General features: G+C 38.2%; 1 protein-coding gene across 3 annotated transcripts in view; it reads left to right on the forward strand.

Annotated features, from left to right (window-relative positions):
* RORB (RAR related orphan receptor B) overlaps nt 1–21,223 on the forward strand; it is a 197,891-nt gene that overhangs the window by 150,068 nt on the left and 26,600 nt on the right. For all 3 annotated transcript variants that reach the window (XM_021064932.2, XM_021064949.2, XM_021064942.2), the window contains 3 exons: nt 11,115–11,236; nt 12,570–12,702; nt 15,586–15,693. In XM_021064932.2, the coding sequence (XP_020920591.1) occupies nt 11,115–11,236; nt 12,570–12,702; nt 15,586–15,693 (363 nt within the window). The remainder of the gene's footprint in view (nt 1–11,114; nt 11,237–12,569; nt 12,703–15,585; nt 15,694–21,223) is intronic.

The raw sequence follows: 21,223 nt of genomic DNA on the forward strand, positions 1-21,223 counted from the left end.
CAATCCTGAATGATGCTGAAACAATTCTGTGTGGCAGGAGCCAGCAACACCTCCCTCCCTAGAAGCACAGAACTTCCATAGGGTAGAATGACCCTGCCAACTCTCCAGTTAATAACCACAATCAGATCAGAAATGTGTACCAGCCTCTTCTCTTCCTCCACCCTCCTGGGAAAAAAGAATATCAAAGACAACCAGGGACAACTCAAGGGGAGGCTGGTGGCCAATCCCAAACCATTCAAAGTTCATGCACAATCAAAGTAAAGAGTGAACAGCTGTATAGATACAGCTTCAGGGCAAATCCACCTGTCCTCCCAGGCCCATTTCAACTTGATCACCTGATGGAACCCTTCTTAGAAGACAAAAAAAATAAAAATATGTTCTTGACTTAGCCCCAGGACTACCCAGGTCACCTTGGTCACTTGAGAGGGATTTATCTGACTCCTCTGAAATTTTCACTCCAGCTTGTTCTCTGCTAACCGTAGATTACATCCCAAGAGGCTGCTTTGTTCCAGAATCCTGTCTTCTATCTTAAAAAAATGAATTGCCCAAGTGTGGGGATGAAGCTAATCAACTCAGCTTGTCACATTTCTGGGATCTTTACTATGGTTGTAACTATAGCATTAACTAGTCCATGGCCATGGCATTATTCCAGAGCATCATAGGACAAAGGACACTGCAGTTCTTCCCTAGGGCCATTCAAATCCATATCTTTCTGGATATCCTTTAATAACCCAACAAAGATGTCTAAAGTCACCTAGTAATATGTTGTAGTTACTCCACTGTCACGCTCAGTGCAGTGATTGCTCACAACTGGAATAAATGACATAATTCATACAAAAGCACTTTGTGATTAGCAAGGCTATAAACAAATATAAAGATGATTTCTATTATAAGCAGTACACACATATATGCTCAGTTCAAGGACTTACAAATCTGCATATCTATTTATAGCACATGTATGCAGACTAATCCTACATGTTTTTATATCTGTCAGTACAACTTGCCTAACATGTGTTAGCATTCACTAGATTAGGTAAATCTTCCCAATCACCTTTTCTGTTTTGAGTTGAAATTGTGCAAAATTGATCTTCCTCAGCAGACTCCTCCTGGAGATACTAGTTTGGGATTAATTTTTGACTCAGAATTCAGAACTTCCTAAGAAGATTCTAAAATCCACCAACCCACCCCACCTCCCCTCCACACACACAGAATGCTATTGAGAAGCTACTGGAAAACCAATTTCATTTTATGCACTCAATTTTAAAAACCATAGTAGATATGAAATATTCTGCAGTAGGGAAGAGGAAAGGAGATTTCATGAGGCTCTGCCTATGACATAAGACAACCTCTGAAACAGCCCCACTGTTGAAAAGCATTTCCTGGCATCGCATGCTTGACCCTGGCTCTCAGAAAGAGCTCTGTATCTGAATCGTTTTTTTCACTGATTGGAGTGAATAGGTGCTGCTTTAGCCACATTTTCAAACTCCTATTTGGGGAAGAGCTGGCTAGGGTTAAAATACCACATAAGTTAGTGAACACAGAAATGTCAATTGACGGCCGGATAGATGGAGCTCAGGGCACTTACAACTAACTTAACAGGGTCTCTGCCAACCAGTACAGGATTTATTTCTGTGATGTTTACAAATGTGGGGAAACCTGTTGGAAATATTCCTAGCTGGGAAGACTTTTTTGTTTATTTTATTTTAATTTTATTTTAGGATGTAAGCAGTAAATAAGGATATATGACAATATACTCTCAATACTGAGAAGTTTACTATTTCACTCTGAGCCCCATTTATGAGGACTATTGTAGAACTGCTATTTGGTTTTCAAATAGGTTTATTCTAGAAATATTTGGTGCTATACTATTTAGAAAACACTTATTTTAAAGCATTAGTTAAATACATTATTTAACCAATCAAGTTACTTTAAAAATTAGCACTGGGAACTATGTCTAGTCACTTATGATGGAGCATGATAATGTGAGAAAATAGAATGTATACATGTATGTGTAACTGGGTCATCATCCTGTACAGTATAAAAAAAAATTGTATTGGGGAAATAACAGTTAAAAAAAAAATCAACTGAACATAAAAATTTTAGATTAAATGTTTAAAATGTAAAAATTGGCTCCAAAGATTGCTTCTGAATTAGTTCTTCCTAAAGGTCAGAAATATATTGACTGCACTTCCAAAAGGGGGGCGGGGTAAGGCTGGGGAGGAACTGCCTCTGTTTAAATTAACGGTCAATCCATATGTCAATAAAATCCAAATAGTAAAAGTCAGTCTTAATGATGGCCCTGAGCAATTTTCGTAATTAGGTTTTCATCATCTGTGACCCACTAAGTGTCCTTTGGGTACTGTGTGGAGATGCACTTTTTTAAAGAGAGTAGAGAAAGATTTCAATGTGCTCTAGATTAGGTTGTTTTTGTTTGTTCTATCTAAGACTCTTCAAGTACTTTTAAAACTATGAGCTATACTCTCACCTTCTGTAACTCTGCAAGAATTCTCCCTCATAAGTCAAAACAAGGAGAAACTCCTGTGTAGACCCTCAGTCTCAAGTCATCATGCCTTTTACACAGCCCTTAGAAATATCACCCTTGCCAAATATTTCTGTGTATGGAAAAATCAAACCCAAAGAAAATAAGACTAAGATGTTAAGTAACTTCCCAAAGGGCAGGGCAGTAAAAGTCTAAAGGGGTCCATATTGGCTTCCTCCATCTTAAAAGATGGCTTTCTTAGAACTAGTACGTTGATTTTTTTCAATTGTTCTGTGAAGGAGGTCCTTTAGTATGAAAGTTAACTTTGAAATGTAATGTTTTCATAATATACTCTTTCTCAATTTTCTTAGCTAGTTGGAAGAAAGGGAACTGTAATTTCCCAAAAATTAAACATGCCTATTGCAATAAAGAAAAACACTTGTGATCCAAAACAGCTTTCCATTATTAAATTATGAAGGAACCCTCTTAGAGAGTTCATTTGTTTTGCTACTTATAGTGTTTTTTCCTTTAAATAAACTCTGCTTAAATACAAATGCTGTAAGGATTCTTTCTGCCTAAGTTTCTGTTTTCTTACTCTCTATTAAACTGTTCTTACCTGGAATTCCCATGTGGCTCAGTGAGTTAAGGGCCCAATATCTCCATGAGGTTGTGGGTTCAATCCCTGGCCTCGCTCAGTGGGTTAAGAATCCAGTGTTGGGAGTTTCTGTCGTGGCGCAATGGTTAACGAATCTGACTAGGAACCATGAGGTTGCGGGTTCGATCCCTGCCCTTGCTCAGTGGGTTAAGGATCCGGTGTTGCCGTGAGCTGTGATGTAGGTTGCAGATGCGGCTCAGATCCCAGTTGCTGTGGCTCTGGCATAGGCTGGCGGCTACAGCTCTGATTAGACCCCTAGCCTGGGAGCCTCCATATGCTGCAGGAGCAGCCCTAAAAAGACAAAAAGACAAAAAAAAAAAGAAAAAAGAATCCAGTGTTGCCACAAGCTGTGGTGTAGGTCACAGATGTGGCTCAGATCTGGCATTGTTGTGGCTGTGGTGTAGACTGGCAGCTGCAGCTCTGATTCAACCACTAGCCTGGGAACTTCATATGCCACAGGTGTGACCTTAAAAAAAAAAAAACAAAAAAACAAAAAAACAAAAAAACAAAAACTCTTACCTGAACCTCCTGAAATTTGATAAAATTTTAATCATTTTATTTGTTAATCTGTTCATTCAGTCTTTGCCCAGATATTATTATTTATACTATTATTCTGTTTTTTCCACTGGTTTCTCTATGTTCACATTTTATCACATTTTAATCATTTTTATAGTTAATAACATAATCTTATATTTTGTTACTATATTTTTATGAAGAACTTTAAGAACATTTTGGTTCAGATCTACATGAGGTAAAACAGTTATGCCATTCTCTGATATAATAATTGGCAATAGAATTTGTATGAAGAGACCAGAAGCTTTTCTAACTCATTGGTGAGAGAGTAAGAGTGATTAGACCTTGAAACTGAGCCAATAAATGAGTTATAGATTATTTATGCCTCCAAATCCTTCTTAAAAAACTTGAAGAATATAAATGCTGAAAATATTACCCTTCTTGTTAAGGCTATGTATGGCTAATAGATGGCTTAACCATTTTATGCTTAAATGTTATTGATATTTTTATGCTGGTAGCACAATTCTATTTATGCCAAAAATAAATTATCTCTAAATAGAGATTAGAAAAATCACAAAGGTATTGAAAGTGACACTGTCCTCTCTGACATTGTCATCTATTACACCCTAACCAGTAGACTTATTCTATTTAATGCCAGAAAACTCATAAAACTAGGAGTCTATTGTTAAAAAGACAAGATGCACACTTGGTTAAATGTTTCACCTTTCAACCAGTTGTTCTAATGTATTAGAATTACTGCCTCAGAGTGTGGGTTCTGAAGAGTCCTGATAGTCTGAAAACCTAATGGAGGCACTTAAAACTTGCCTTGAGCAGGTCCCTAGAGATATCCTGGCATTAATTCAAAGTGAACCCCCTAAGAATTCTACTTTCATGCTGGTAGTATAAACTAAACAGAGAGTTGAGCAGTTCTCTAGATCCTTAAGGCAAGTGATAAATTAAAAATTCATTAATCGTTTCGATTGAGTGTGCGATATAGTATTTTTAAAAGAATACTTCCAAGTTAAAAAAAAAAAAATCCCTTATGGAGGAAAATGAATAGGGGGTATAGTTCACCAAGAAGAAACCATTATTTCTCATGAAAAGAAAAAGAAAAGATGGGGAGGAGAAAGAATTAGGAAGTTCAGATGCAACCCCCCTAGTGCTATATATAGCTTTGAGTCTCTGCTTTCTCGCCTTGATACAGTTGGGCCACTGGTGCTCTTGGTAATAACACTGAAAGCAGCAGTTTTTAAAGATATACTCAACTTTCCCTGCTCCCGGGATGTGAGATTCTAATGAAACCACCCTGTCTGAGACACTGTAGCCTTTGGAGAGCGCCATTTGCTGAAATGTCTAGTGAGAGCTAAAATAAGCCCCTTTGGTGGAAAAAAAAACCCGCTGAGTGGTTGAAATCAGAGCTGCAGAAGGTCACTTGCTATTTTAGTAGCAGCAGGCTGGTCCTCATTTTATAACATTACAGTCATAAACAAGAAATTTTCACCTTACTTGTCAGTTTACTCATTTTTCCCCAAAATAAGCAGATGTAGCCTTTTTGCTACATAGTACTAGGTAATTTGGATGACTTGTTTCCAGACTTTGCTTTACTAAATGGATTAATATGTAAGAAAAGTTATTTTTCATGTATTGATTTAAACGTGACTTCAAAGTACTATTTTTACACCACCTGGTATGATTGACCTTTAAAACTCCCTTTACCTGTTTGTGTCATGCACATCTCAACTATGTGTAAAAACCTCAAGGAGGGACTTCCTTCCTGCTTCTTTGATTTATTCCACAGATCACAATGAAGACTGATGAAGACTGGGGGGGGCATCTTTACAGTTTCAGGGAGAGACAGGAGAATCATTTGGAATTATGTAGATACATACAGTCCATTTGGAAATGGAGGAAGGAGGGTCATTCCAACCCCAGGATGCTACAGTTTTCGCCCACACTACTGATAATTGCCATCAGTTTTATTACAGTTTTCCCTTCAAAAATTAGATTTTTCTCCAATGGAAAAAAAAATAGATTTTGCTATTCTTATTGCCCATGTTTTAAGTGGAATTAAGATAACCTCTGAAGCTTTTAGGGAAGTGTGACAATTTGAACAAGATTTTTCAATATTTTTTTCATTGAAAAGGATAAAGCATATTTGCCTATATCAGCTATTTTTTAAACTCTTTACTGAGGTGTAATCAACATCCAAAAGTCTGTTCGTATTTAATGTATACAACTTAATGAGTTTGGAGATTACACACTCATGAAACCACCACCACAACCTGTCCATAAACATATCTCTGTATCTGTTATTTTAAAGATTTCTAGGATTATGCTTTCATTTGAAGCAGATATTGTCATTTCTATCTCATAACGTTAAGACATGAAGTTACAAATTCTGTTAATTGATTATAAGTTTGGGGATTCAGTAAGTCTTCCTTTGAGAAAAGTGTAAGGGTCAAAGCCTAAAAACAAAATAGCAATTTTATGGGGGAAAAAAGAGATGAGAGAGGAAGTAAGTACAAGATATTTTTCATGAAATTAACAATTAGAAAAGAAGGATTGTGAACTTATTCTTAACTTGTAACAACACATGTAATTTTCCCTGCCAGCTTCAGTGCTTCCATTTCCCCTGATCATGACTGAACAGGAATGCCTGGACTGAGCATATAATTTTTTTTTCTCATCCCTTGATATGTTTTTATTAACTATCAAAGCAGCCCACATACTCTTTCTGAATTGGACAAACACCTCCGTCTCTGAAGACATAGAGAATCTTAACTACTGAGAATATATAGCTACATTGTCAGATCCACTTGAGAAATCTCTAGCCTCATCCATGGTCTCAGGAAGAACAGTGTGTGGAGTCCATGGGCAAACCCTCTGAAGGTGATAGAATTTCCCATTAGTAAGTCATCAGGTCCCTCTTTCTTTTGGACCCATTATCCCAGTGCGGTACCTTCCAGCTCCTTCCTTAGCCTGTGCTGTCTGCAGCCCAGGCTAGTTAAAGGATCTGACCAAAACCCAGCTCTGAGAAGCAACTGCAATCCAAGTCAGGGAAACGGATGAAGGGTGTGTGATTGCCCAGAAAGATTCCATATCCCCTGCTCTTTTACCTTAGTCGCTTTGTCTGAACTTTCTCATGTGGTTGGTCCCTAGAGATGATAGTGTTTACTATTACCTTTTCTATTTTTCCAGGCAAGGACTCTTGAAAGTTCTTTTGGCTCCAAGTGGGAACTTTGCATACTGTATTCATTGTCTCTCCCTTTGACCCTTCTTTTAAAATCCTTCTCCCCTTTTCACAATTGCAGACTCAGTCCAAGCAAACCATCTCCTCTTATGTTCACGTATTTTTCTAATCTACAGAAGGAGGCTTTAGACTTTTCTCCCCGAGGGATCAAGTCTAACTTTACCATGTGGCTTATCGACCCCCCAGCCTGGAGAGGGGTCAAGTCAGTTTTTCCACGTGGCTCAGCTTTGCCCTACAGACCCCTGGAAGGAGGTGGAGAGGGACCACCCCTGCAATTGCTGCTAATGCGTCTTAGCGGCCAATAATATATGTCCTATGTCAAAAAGTAATTTGTCTTTTATTTCTCACCACAGGGGTATAGGAAATAATTACCCATGTGTAATGTTCGACTTCAAAGCCATTGTGAGTGCTTAGGCTTTAAGATTATCACACAAAAGGGCAGTTTTAGCTTTCTAAAAATCCTTTGTCAAATAAAACAGAAAATGAGGGGTTAGATGGATATTTTCAACATTATCTTTACCAACTCAATGTTAGTTGAGTACTTACTGTATTTAATGTTCTCTCTCTCTTTCACACACAAACACCCCTATGCTGGTCCACTGCCTCCTCAAGAATTGTCTTGAATCCAGCAGCTCTATGCCATCTCTGTCCTTCTCACCTAGTCCGGAAACTCCTCCTCTCTTGCCTAAATTTTCACAACAGCCTAATTAATCTCACTTATACCCTAAAGCCATCTCATCGTCTTTGTCATGGTCAGGATCACCCTTTTATTTATTTATTTATTTTTCGGGTCTTTTTGCCTTTTCTTGGGCTGCTCCCGAGGCATATGGAGGTTCTCAGGCTAGGGGTGCTCTACGCCAGAGCCACAGCAACGCGGGATCCAAGCTGCGTCTGCGACCCACACCACAGCTCACGGCAATGCCAGATCCTTAACCCACTGAGCAAGGAGGGCAGGGATCGAACCCACAACCTCATGGTTCCCAGTCGGATTCGTTAACCACTGCGCCACGACGGGAACTCCAGGATCACCCTTTTAAAATGAGAAAATGACCATGTCACTCTCCTGCTTCCCACCTTCCACTATCTCCCAGTCACCTACAAGATAGAATCCAAACTTCTTGACCTGGTTTACTCAGCAGTTTCATCTCTAGTCACAGTTTCCATCCTTTGTCTCACCCCCCTCCCCCATCTCTTCCATGCAGGTTGCAAACATTGTAGACTTCTTGCCGGGAAAGAGAGATCGAATTTCAAAACACTATTTGTTAGCTCTGTAAAAATGGGTCTTAAGTCACTCACTCTCTCTGAACCTCACTTTTTTCCTCAGTAAAAGGGAAATTGGTTGTAAAAGGTAAGGATGATAAAGATGTGAAGTATAACATCAGCAGTTATCTAGCTCAGCTACTTTCCTCTCTGTGCCTTTACATCATTCCTTCTACTTGAAGTTAGTCTTTCTCTTCCTGTGACAAAGTCCAGCTCAGACCCAAGTCAGCAGGCATCTTCTCTATGGTTATTTTTCTGCCTTCCCCAAACTGAGTTAGATACTTTCTTCTGTGGGCTCCCACAGTAACACCTTCAGGGCGTTTGTTACATCATGATGCAATATGATATTATTGTGAGAGCCTTTAAAAATAAAGTATCTTTTTTTAAATCTGTACCTTAACTTGTTATATAATAGCTTCACAAAAAAATATTTGTGAACATGTGAATGAATATATGAAGGAACTATACTGGGCTCTGAAATCCAGCTCTTGAAGAGCTCACAATCCTAAAGGGTGTGGCAGCAGATCCACTCAAATAAGCACCATATAAGTCTGACTGAAATAGGGGTCAGTTTGGGATAGAATTAAAGTGTAATGGCAACTGGCCCTTTAACCTGAGGTCACAGGGAAGCAGGGAAACCTTCTCTGGGAATGACCATCCGAGCTGAGCCCTAAAACAGGCATATCAATTGAATTTCCAATTTCGCTTCTCCTGCCCACATCTTTACTATGCCTACTCCTTCTCATACCCCATAGAACTCCTTCTCATACCCTATAGAACCTTAAGTTTCAGTGGCAGAAGTCCATAGAATTCTTCAACCTTGGCCAGAACTTCCCAGGAGATGTCGTAAAGGAACAGATAAAAAGTTTTTCAAAATGTAATTTCAAGTGCAGTTGTAACTTGGCTTATAAACTCTGTAGCCTGTAAAGTACTGACAAATCAGTATATCTTTGAAGATGAAAACAAACTACACCAAGAAGATAAAGGTTTGAAAACTGTAGAGCCATAAAAATCTTAGGTTTTCATTATGTACCTACTGAGGAATAGATATGCTTTTTTAAGATTCTAAGTAATTAGACTGCCCAAGTGAAATTGAAAAATGATGAGCCATGACATACCAATCTATTTTAGTATGATGCATAGAGTAATCCCTGCCTCTTTTTTTACAACACAGGAGGATATTCAATAAAATTTTGAATATAGGATTTTTAAAGAAAGGATTTTTATAATGTCATAATCAATGAAGTTCTTGAAATGCTCACTGCTAAATCCAATAGAGCATAACTATAATCATAAGTTAGCATTTTGTAGCATCTTCTACATCCATCAGTTTATAGTTCTGATTGAACAACTCTTAATAAATACTGAAATATCTTCTTTTAATAGCACTGATTCCAGGATATCTGGTTTGTCTCTCCACTGGGGTCACATTTCTTCCCTGATGAAAAACTGTAAAATGTCCTAAAATGACAATTGTGGCTTCCATTTATTCAGTGTTTATAATGTGCCATGCAATGGGCTATATGCGTTTTTTTTTCACTTGGAAGGTTCATTAGAAACTCAAGCTGACTTTTTTTTTAATTCTTACATTACTAAAACTCAACTTATTTCACACCATATATATGAAAAGCTTAGCAAGGTGAAAAAAAAAAAGGTACCTAGGTACTTTTGAGAATTATCCTGGAGAAATGAAATATGAATAGAAATTGCATTTAAAATAGCAAAACCTGAAACAAGAAAAACTCCATCTCTGTATGGGCCAAGAAGTTATGGGGTAGAAAATTTGGTCATTTTCATTCTACTCAAACCCCATTTAGAGAATTCCAAAGTATTTTGGTTTGCCAAGATGTCATCTTCATGTGTTCAAATGGCAGAGGGGATTATGAAGCACCTTCTACGAGCTCTGTCCAACCTCAGGGGACTCATTACAGGTTGTTAAGGAGAGCTCTTATGTCTGGTTCTGTTACTCAACTTTCAAACCACCAAACCCCAAATAATCGATATTTCAGATACAATACCAAATACAATTCTTTTGGAATAAATGGCCCCAAAAGACTGATTCTGTTTATTATTACTTTTTAAAATTTTTTCTAGGAAAAATCTCATAAAAATTTTGAAAGAAGCATGTGAGACCCCCCCATGACTCAGTTTCAAAATTATCACCTCAGAAGTCAATATTATTTCATTTCCGTCTCCTGTTATTATGTAAGATATCTGCATGATTCCAAAATCAAATCTGCAAAAATAACAGAGAAGTCTAACTTATTTCCCTGTCACCCCATTCTCTTTCCTCTATAAAAAACTAATTTTTTAGGCTATGGTTTAATCCCCCCTTTTATTTTTTTTATAATAATTTTTATTTTTTCCATTACAGCTGATTTACAGTGTTCTGTCAGTTTTCTGCTGCACAGCAAGGTGACCCAGTGACATATACATGTATACATTCTTTTTACTCACATTATCATGCTCCATAATCCTCCCTTTTAAAAATATAAGCAAATGAATTTCTATTTCAATTTCTGCTTTCTGGGATAAGCACTGGGAGTCTAGTGATTTTCAAAATATTTTAAAGTTTTTGGCGTTTACTCTGACTCTTAGAGTGTAGCAAGTGTTATAAGGCTAACAGTGGGCTTTTAATCCAAAACGCAAGAAACACAGTAATTTGTATTTATTTTTAAAATAAATATTTGTTTGAGAACTTTACAACTTGTAAGATCCAAGTTCTATAACCAAAAAAAGGACAAAAAGACCATTAATTTTGATTAAAAAACTGAAAATTGGAAAAAAAAGCAATAAAGAATTAATCTGGAGAGTTTTAAATAGTAGTATCAAAGACACACTCATACAGTTGGAGTTTCTCCAAAAGTCATTCCAACAGGAAACATGTGAAGAGCAGGTTTCTTTGAGCAAAGTGGAATTTTATTCACAAACCCTTAAATTGATATTCTTTCTCATAGATCGAATTGCACAGAACATCATTAAGTCCCATTTGGAGACTTGTCAATACACGATGGAGGAGCTTCACCAGCTGGCTTGGCAGACCCACACCTATGAAGAAATTAAAGCGTATCAAAGCAAGGTACTGTGGGAAACGACAGGAAAGTTTTCCTGTGATTTCACTCTTTCTGGCTTTTTCAGCCTTAAGCACTGTTGATATCTTGGCCTGGACAGTTCTTTGCTGTAAGGGTTGTTCTACACGTTGTAGGATGTTTAGCATCGTCTCTGGTCTCTACCCATTAGATACCAGTAGCACCCCCTCACACATAGATGTGACAACCAGAATGTCTCCACATAGTGCCAAATGTTCCCTGGGAGGCAAAACCACCCCAATTGAAAACCGTTGCCCTTTCTAAGTGGCCAGGAAGACTGTGCCTACATCTGACAATTTTAGGACATGTCATGGTGGTTTCTTGGGTAAGGAATGAAAGCAATTGATAACTCATACCAGTAAGAATAATTACAAACTCATACTATACATATAAGTAACAAAGCATTCTAAATGTTTTGTCTTGCCCTACATGTTGAAAAAGTACCAAAGTAAAAAAAGGACAATTCATCCCACATTATCATTACTGCTGTTGTTGTTGTTATTTTGTGTCCATTAGAGAAGGTTTTAAGAAAAGGAATTTTTGTTGTTTTGATTCACATTATTTTTCTACAGGATTGAGATCCACAATCACAAAACCTAACAGTAAATTAAATTTTAATAAAGTATATAAATGTGTCTATATTTAAATATACAACTATAGCACACTGACTTTTCTCCAGTAGAACAGTTAAATCTTACCACTTTTATGTGAATAAGGAAACAAAAGCATAGGTATTGTTACATTTAATAAAAAACAGAATTAACACAATTGGATTTATGTTTCCCATTCCAAAGAAAATACCCTAAGGATCAAAATACATTTCTGGGATTCTATCTTACTTAAGAGAGTGATTTGATTTGATGTCTTTTCCCTTGAAATTTTTTCTGTACCAAAAGCAATCTCCATAAGTTCTGGGGAAAGAACACAACATAAAAATATTACTAATTTAGTCTCTGTCAGGTACAAGTGGAAATAACTTTATGGAAGCCTGTGAATGAAATTGCTATTCCTCAGTGCAAGAGTTTGTTTTACAAAATAGACTAAGAGCTTGAGTTTGGTTAGGTGAGGAGAAGAAGGAAGAAAGACTAAAGAACCTCTATCTATACCTATAAATTCTATTATTTTAGCCTCAGCACTTTGATAATTGTGCTGTATCAAGGTTCAAGTAGGTCAAAACAATATCTTAGAAAATATCACCTCTCTTCTAAAAGAGGGCAAATTCCCACTGTGGACCCCAGGTGACAGGTAAGTTCCAGTTGGGGAAACCTTGAGTCTCCAAGTTGTTCTTTGCCCCATGTGCATTCTGTGTTTTCTCTCTTAAAGTCCCGGGAAGCACTGTGGCAGCAGTGTGCCATCCAGATCACTCACGCCATCCAATATGTGGTAGAGTTTGCAAAGCGAATAACAGGCTTCATGGAGCTCTGTCAAAATGATCAAATCCTCCTTCTGAAGTCAGGTAAGCAAGAAGATTCAGGGGGGCTATTTTAGGCCAGAATTTGGTGAATCCCTAACTCAGTGTTGGTTCTAGAAAATCTTCTATCCAACATGTAGCTCATTTTTACCACCCACGCTGTCAGCCAACTCCCAAAGGAAACTCTCAGTAATAAAAATGCCCTGATACTCATTCAGTTCCCCTTTGAAGTCAAATACAATTTTGCTTATTGAAAGTAGAGCTATTAATTGCGGAGGTTGAGATACCCAGCTTGACAGGCAGTGCAAGTAATTAGCGTGTCAAGGTGGCTGAATTGCTGAGCTGGCTCTAAAATGTACTACTTCTCTTCTGTTGGGAGGGTGGAAATCCAGGCTAACTGAGTTCTGCCTCTGTGGTCATTTCCAATCATTTTAATGAGGATTGCCTGCAGCCAGAATACACCAGGAGACACTCACTCTGCTCTAATCTTTCCTCCCCCTTCTCTCATACATACTCTCTGACACATGCACAGCCACTTAGAAAGTAGTTCAAGAAACTCTGCACATGATCGACTTTGCAAATGCCACTACCCAAATAGGAAAAAAAAAATGTCTTTCTTGGTTCCCTTTGAAAATATAAAATAACCACCATGGTATTTATGTGACCCTTCGTGGTCCTGGGCTATAGCAAATAACATAATTTCATATATATTATTATATTTATGTTTATGTTTACCTGTGATATCTCTTTTAGTCTTGTGTACTTAGTGTTATTTCCATCTTATGGGGGAGGAGGCAAAGATCAAGGGAAGTGAAGGGCTGTGTTCAATACCACAGAGCCAGTATCTGGCAAAGCTGCTTTTTGAATGTAATCCAAATAAAATAGTTATTTTAAGCTGCTGTTTCTTTAACAAATGATTAAAGTTAGTACAAATCTTGATTCAAACATTAACTTGATGTATTAGTTTCATATTGCTGGAAAAAAAAAACAAAACTTAGTTCGAACAATAGTAATCATTAATAATCATTTATTTTGCTCCCAAAGCTACAGTTTGAGCAGGGCTCAACAAGAGATGGCTTGTCTCTGCTCCATGTGGTGTTCACCACAGCAACTTGACTGAGGGTGGGAGAACCCACTTTCATATTGGCCCATGCATGTGGCTGGCAGTTTGCACTGGTTGACAGCCCAGAGTTCAGCCAAGGCTCTGGGTCGGAGGCCTCAGTTTCTGTTCATGTGAGAGCTCCTCCACAGACTGCTTGGATTTTCTCACAGCATGGTTTCTGGGCTTTGAAAGTTAGCATTCCAAGAGAACAAGGCAGAAGTACGTAGCATTTTTCCAAAGTTCCATAGTGTTATTTCCACTACATCTTTATTTAGTCAAGGCAGTCATGAAGGCCCACCTGGGTTCAAGGGTAGGAGACATACATAGAATGTAGAGAATGTAAGTGCCTTCTACATTGTAGATACTGAATAAACGGTACTATTATTGGATTTGTCAGAAAAGCATTATTTCAATTAATACATCCTCTCATGTGTAAGCTCTGTGCTAAGATGACATAGGAGAGGAAGTAGAGAAATCAGCAGAACAAAAGAAATAAAACGAAGACATAATAGAGATGGCAGCATAAGAAAGGCACCAGGGGTACATTTGGGTGCAACATGGGTGTAGCCAAATCATCTGCAGGATGTTCTCATGCTAATTTAAGACTTCTGAGTCTGGATGTCACCTTCCAACACACTGTGAGGCAAAAGCCCATTTCTCCAAAATGGAAAGAAACTGTACAACAGTAATTCCTTAGGATGTCAATAAATGTTCAGAGGGAAAAAACAAAGGAGTGAACTAATTCGGTTAATAAATATGTATTAAGCACCTACTCTGCACCAGGGACTTTTCTAGATCCTGGAGATATACACTGAAAAATAACCACAGTTGCCTGTGACTGCAGACAAAGGTCCTACCACCTTTGGGCTAAGAGTGAACTCAGAAATGTTAGGTCCATTGTGGTTGAGCAAACTCCTTCATGTTAGGACTTCAACAAGCCTTCGATCTGGAAATGTTGGCTTTAACTCCCTGGCATGGATAATGTTTAGCACGTTGCCAGAACTTGTTTTACCAAGAAACCCTCATTTCTAAGACATCAAGGCATAAATGGTGCCCTCAAGAAACATCCTGAAGGAGTCCCTATTTAAAGTTGTCAAATGCAGAAATACACATAGAGTAGGTTAAAGACTGAAGTAGAGAGTAAGTTCTCCTAACAGCAAAATTTCCACAAAAGTTCATAGATTGGATTTTCCTGCTGCAAAACTCCTTTCTGGGACAGTTACCATAACCTGTGAATTCAAGTGTTGAAACTAACTTTAATATTAGTCAAATAATAGTGGGATAAAATGTATGCTTCCCCCCAAAAAAATTTCCCTCCATTTTAATCACCTTTAAAGTATATTTTATCTTTAATTCCTCACATTAGCATCAAGAGAGCTTTATTTCTAACATAGGTATGTTTTACTTGGGAAGGAATCTTGAGGAATCTTTTTCTTTTTTTTTTTTTTTTTTTTTTTGCTATTTTGGGCCACACCCACAGCATATGGAAGTTTCTTCTAGGCTACGGCTCGAATTGAAGCTGCAACTGCCTGCCTACGCCACAGCCACAGCAACACTAGATTCAAGCCACGTCTGTGCCCTACTCCATGGCTCACGGCAATGCCAGTTCTTTAATCCACTGAGCGAGGCCAGTGATAGAACCCGTGTACTCATGGATGCTAGCTGGATTCGTTATCACTGAGACACAAAGGGAACTCCCTTGAGGAGTTTCTAAACATGTGTGTCTGTGTGTATTTTAAAGGTTTTAAAAATCTCCTGCCCTGTAGGCAATAGTAACCTCTTTATTATTTGCATATATATATATTTAAATTATTTTTTTCTCATAGGTTGCTTGGAAGTGGTTTTAGTGAGAATGTGCCGTGCCTTCAACCCATTAAACAACACTGTTCTGTTTGAAGGAAAATATGGAGGAATGCAAATGTTCAAGGCCTTAGGTGAGTTTACATTTCATGACATAAATTCTATTAGATACTATCAGCTTCTCCACTCAGGTTGAAATTGGTAAGTGAAGTGATTCTCTAATGTGAACTAGTATCTCATTATTCAATAAGGGTAGGGCTAGGTGAGCCTCCAGTTTTTCATCTAATTCCTCTGATTTTACAATAGTGCCTCCAAATATGAAAGGAAGGAGAGAACCACAGACCCTTTGAGACCAACCATGCCTCTTTCAGAAATCAATGAAAACTGATTCTAAGATGGCTGAGATGGAGTTCCCTTGTGGTGCATTGGGTGAAAGATCTGGCATTGTCACAGCTCAGGTCACTACTGTGGATCAAGTTCGGTCCCTGGCTCAGGAACTTCTCCATGCTGGGGGAATGGCCAATAAATAAACAAATAAATAAAATTACTGAGATGGATTATAGGTCATTCTTCTAGCTCACCCCTTCGCAAAATATATTATACAGGCTGCTGGTGGTCCATGGGTGACCTTTTAAAAAGTTTTTTTTTTTGCAAATGTATAATTATTAGTGAAGATTCTTAAAAGAGGAGATTTCACTTGTTTCTCACCCACAGTAGTGATTTTTTTCTCTGTTAATTCATGAAGTTCTGGGGGCCACAGATAGTGTGGATGCCACCCAGCCCAAAATGATCCCCAGGCCATTCTGTTGGGAGGAAACAGCAGAGTCAGTCTCTGGAAGAGTATCACTCACATCACAGTCATCAGTGCACAGAGTGGATAAGTATGTTAGCAAAGATGGGCTGATGCCAGGAAAGGTTTTAATGATGCACAGTGCCATTTGTTCCATATCCTGCCCAGGGACATCAAAGAAGGCCACTGCCCTTTCACCTTTTGTGCTGTTAGTTGATATGGTAGCCAGCAGCAAGTCCATTGGGGCTGGCAGTGTTTCCCTACTGCAGCTGATACACATCCATGTCATCTCCAAGGCTAGATTTTCAAGAAAGAAGGAAAAACCTTGGCTAGCAACTTGGGTATATTTCCAGCTTCATAAAATAAATATTTACCAAGGATCACTGTAGGGGTGAGCCATTATTTTGCCAGAATTCACAATGGCAAAGAAACTGACCTGCAAGTCATTCATTAGAAGGTAAAAATAAATAAATGTTTGCTCCTTAATCAGATTTCCAGAGAAATTACCAAATTGAAAATCATCTCATCTCCAGTCTCATAAGAAAGTTTTTGTGTGTGTGTTTTTTTTGTTTGTTTGTTTGTTTGGGTTTTTTTTTTTTTTTGGCCACACCCATGCCGTGGGGAAGTTCTTGGGCCAGGAATCCCACCTGTGCCACAGCAGCAAACCCAAGCCACTGTGACAACTCCGGATCCTTATCTGGCTGCACCACAAGAGAACTCCATCATAGGAAGTTTTTTAACATCTTAGTTTGAGGCCCCTGGACATCCTACATTCCCAGTGACATCCTATAAGTGCCACTAAGACTAACAACCCTTGAGCCATTATACGTAATGTTTTAGATTTTCTCTGGATGCTGCTGTCTCTGTACTAAAGGATCTCCAAATACTATTTTTTTTAAAAATGCAGATTTTTTATTAGAGTATGTTTGATTTACAATGTTGTGCCAATTTCTGCCGTACAGCGTAGTGACACATACATATATATGTGTATGTATACACACACACACACACACACACACACTCTTTTTCTCATACTCTCTCCCATCACATTCTATCTCAAAATCCTGGATATAGTTCCCTGTACTATACAGTAGGACCTCATTGCTTATCTATTCTAAATGTAATAGTTTGTATCTACAACCCCAAACTCCCAAATCCCACTCCCTCCTCTATCCCCCTTGGCAACCACAAGTCTGTTCTCTATGATTGTGAGTCTATTTCTGTTTTGTAAATAGGTTCACTTGTATCATCTTTTTAGATTCTATGTATGAGATATCATATGATGTTTGTCTTTCTCTTCCTGACTTACTTCACTTAGTATGAGAATCTCTAGTTGCATTAATGTTGCTGCAAATGACATTATTTCATTTTTTATGGCCGACTAGTATTGTGTATATGTACATCTTCTTAATCCATTCATTTGTTGATGGACATTTAGGTTGTTTTCATGTCTTGGAGATTGTTAATAGCGCTGCTGTGAACATAGGGGCACATGTCCCCTTACTGTATACCTTGCTGCACAGTAGAAAATTGACAAAACACTGTAAACCAGCTATATTGGAAAAAAAATTAAAATCATTACTTTAAAAAAAGAACATAGGGGTGCATGTATCTTTTTGAATTGTAGTTTTGTCCAGATATATGCCCAGGAGTGGGATCGCTGGATCATAGGGTAGTTCAATAAGAAACCTCCATGCAGTTTTCCATAGTGATTGTACCAATTTACATTCCCAGCAGCAGTATAAGAGGGTTCCCTTTTTCCCACACCCTCTCCAGCATTTGTCATTTATAGACTTATTAGAGATAGCTGCTCTAAGCAGGAGGTAGTACCTCAATGTATTTTTTATTTGCGTTTCTCTAATAATTAGTGATGTGGAGCATTTTTTCAGGTGCCTGTTGACCATCCATATGTACTCTTTGGAGAAATGTTTATTTAGGTCTTCTGCCTATTTTTCATTGAGTAGTTTGTTTTTGTTGTTATTGAGTTGAATGAGTTGTTTATATTTTTGGAGATTAAGCCTTTGTCAGCTGCATAATTGCCAGCTATTTTCTCCCATTCCATAGGTTGTCTTTGCTGTGCAAAAGCCTCTAAGTTTGATTAGGTTCCATTTGTTTATTTTTGTTTTTCTTTGTAATGCCATGAGAGACTGACCTAAGAAAACATTGGTACAGTTAATGTCAGAGAATGTTTTGCCTTTGTTCTCTTCTGGAAATTTTATTGTGTCTTATGTTTAAGTCTTTAAGCATTTTGAGTTTATTTTTGTGCATGGTGTCGGGGGGGTGTATTAGTTTCATTGATTTACATGCACCTGTCCAGTTTTTCCAGCACCACTTGATGAAGAGACTGTTTTTTTCCCATTTTATATTCTTGCCTCCTTTGTCAAAGATTCATTGATCATAGGTGTCTGGATTTATTTCTGTGCTCTCTATTCTGTTCCACTGGTCAGTATATCTTTTTTTGTGCCAGTACCACACTGTCTTGACTACTGTGGTTTTGTAATATTGTGTGAAGTCTGGGGGACTTATGCCTCCTGCTTTCCACCCCACCCTCCTCAGGATTGCTTTGGCAATTCTGGGTCTTTTAAGGTTCCATATACATTTTTGTATTGTTCTAGTTCTATGAAAATGTCATGAGTAATTTTTTAGGGATCATATTAAAGCTGTAGATTGCTTGGGTAGTATGGCTATTTTAACAATATTAATTCTTCCAATCCAGGTGCATGGAATATCGTTCCATTTCTTTAAACCCTCTTTAACTTCTTTTATTAATGTTTTATAGTTCTCAGTGTATAAGTCTTTCACCTCTTTGGTCAGGTTTATTCCTAAATATTTTTTGGTGCAATTTTAAAAGACACTGGGTTTTTATGTGTTGTTGGATTTGGTTGGCTAAAATTCTATTCCTTTTCTAATATTTAATTGTTACAATACCGAAATACAACCAATTTCTGAATATTAATCTTGTATCCTATTAGTTTGCTGAATTCATTGATCAGTTACAGTAGGTTTTGTGTGGAGTCCTTAGGGTTTTCTATATAAAATATCATGTCATCTGCATAGAATGACAATTTTACCTCTTTTCCAATTTGGATACCTTTTATTTCTTTTCTTTTTTTTTTTTTTTTTTTTAATCTCATTGCTGTGGCTAGGACTTCCACTACCATGTTGAATAAAAGTGGTGAGAGGGGTATCCTTGTCTTGTTCCAGATTTTAGCAGGAAGGCTTTCAGCTTTTCTCCATTGAGTATTATATTTGCTGTCAGTTTGTCATAAATGGCTTTTACTATGTAAAGGTATGTTCCCTCTATACCCACTTTGGTAAGAGTTTTTAATATGAATGTATAGTGAATTTTGCGGAATGCTTTTTCTGCATCTATTGAGATGATCATGTGGTTACTGACTTTTTTTTTGTTAATGTGGTGTATGGTGTTGATTGATTTGCGTAAGTTGAACCACCCTTGTGAACTTGGAATTAATCCCTCTTGGTCATGGTGAATGATCATTTTTATGTGTTGTTGGATTTGGTTGGCTAAAATTCTATTGAGAATTTTTGTGTCTTTATTCATCAAAAGTACTGGCCTATAATTTTCCTTTTTGGTAGTATCTTTATCTGGTTTTGGTATTAGGGTGATGGTGGCTTCATAGAATGTCTTCAGGAGTGTTCTTTCTTCTTCAATCTTTTGAAAAGTTTAAAGATGGGTATAAGTTCATTTTATGTTTAGTAGAATTCACCTGTGAAGCCATCTGGTTCTGGACTTCTGTTTGTAGGGAGTGTTTTTAATTATATATTCAATTTCATTTTCTAGTGATTGATCTGTTCAAATTATCTACTTCTTCTTGATTCAGTTTTGGTAGGCTGTGTGTTCCAGAAAATTGTCCATTTCTTCTAGGTTTTAAAATGTGCTGGCATATAACTGTTCATAGTGTTCTCTTATGGCTTTTCTTTTTTTTATTTCTACAATATAAGTTGAGATTTCTCTTTTTCATTTCTTATTTTGTTTATTTGGGTCCTCTCTCTCTTCTTGGTGAGTCTGGACAGAGGTTTGTCAAATTTTGTTTACCCTTTCAAGAACCATTTCTTGTTTCTATCATTTTTGTGAGAACTTACTTTTTTTGGGGGGGGGGGTGTTGCTGCTTTTGATTTGGATACTTGCTGTCTCTTTCCTCAGCATGTGCAGGCTGTTATCCCCTTGATAAGGGGTGTGCTGGTATAAGGCCTGTGCGTGCTTCTATGAGGCAGGGTAAATAGGAAGCACCTGTAGGTGGTGTTTGGTTTCCAGGCACTTGGCAGTGGCAAGGACCCATGAGGAGGTGGAGTCATCAGGCTGCCCCAGCAGTGTGATCCTCAGAAAGGTAGGTCCTTTGGCAGTAGCAATAGGGTGTGTGCATTCCCAGAGAGGTGAGGGCAACAGGTGGCACTCAGTTGCAGGGCCCTCCATGACCTCAACCCGTGAGGTAACTGGAGCCACAGGCGGTGCCTATTCAAAGGACATTTAGTGGTGGGGGGCCATGCCCACCTCAAGAGTCTGAAACAGCTACAGTGATTTAAACAAGAGGTGCCTGCCATCAAGAGCCTGCGCACACACAGAGAAAGATGTTCCTATGGCAGTCCTGATCCTCCTCCTCTCACCCTCCCCAACAATGGTGCCTTGTTTCTCCTGCAGGCCAGGCCTTCTCCCAAACTGGCTCAGCTGTGGCACTCTGTTCCCCAGCCCATGGTGTTCCACTCCCTACCCCCCTCAGGCTGTCTCCACACAGCCAATCCTAGTACTGTCTCTGGAACTAACCTCTGAAGAGCTTGAGTCTCAGCACCTGGCCTCAGCCTGAGTATCTCAGGCTGTCGTGTCTGAAGGCAGTGATACCAGAGGTCTATGTGGC

The sequence above is a fragment of the Sus scrofa genome, chromosome 1 (assembly GCF_054392235.1).
Source record: "Sus scrofa isolate SSC_HxYL_T2T_F1_AM1 chromosome 1, Sscrofa_HxYL_maternal_Yorkshire_Landrace_v2.0, whole genome shotgun sequence".
In the NCBI taxonomy this organism is placed as follows: Eukaryota; Metazoa; Chordata; class Mammalia; order Artiodactyla; family Suidae; genus Sus; species Sus scrofa.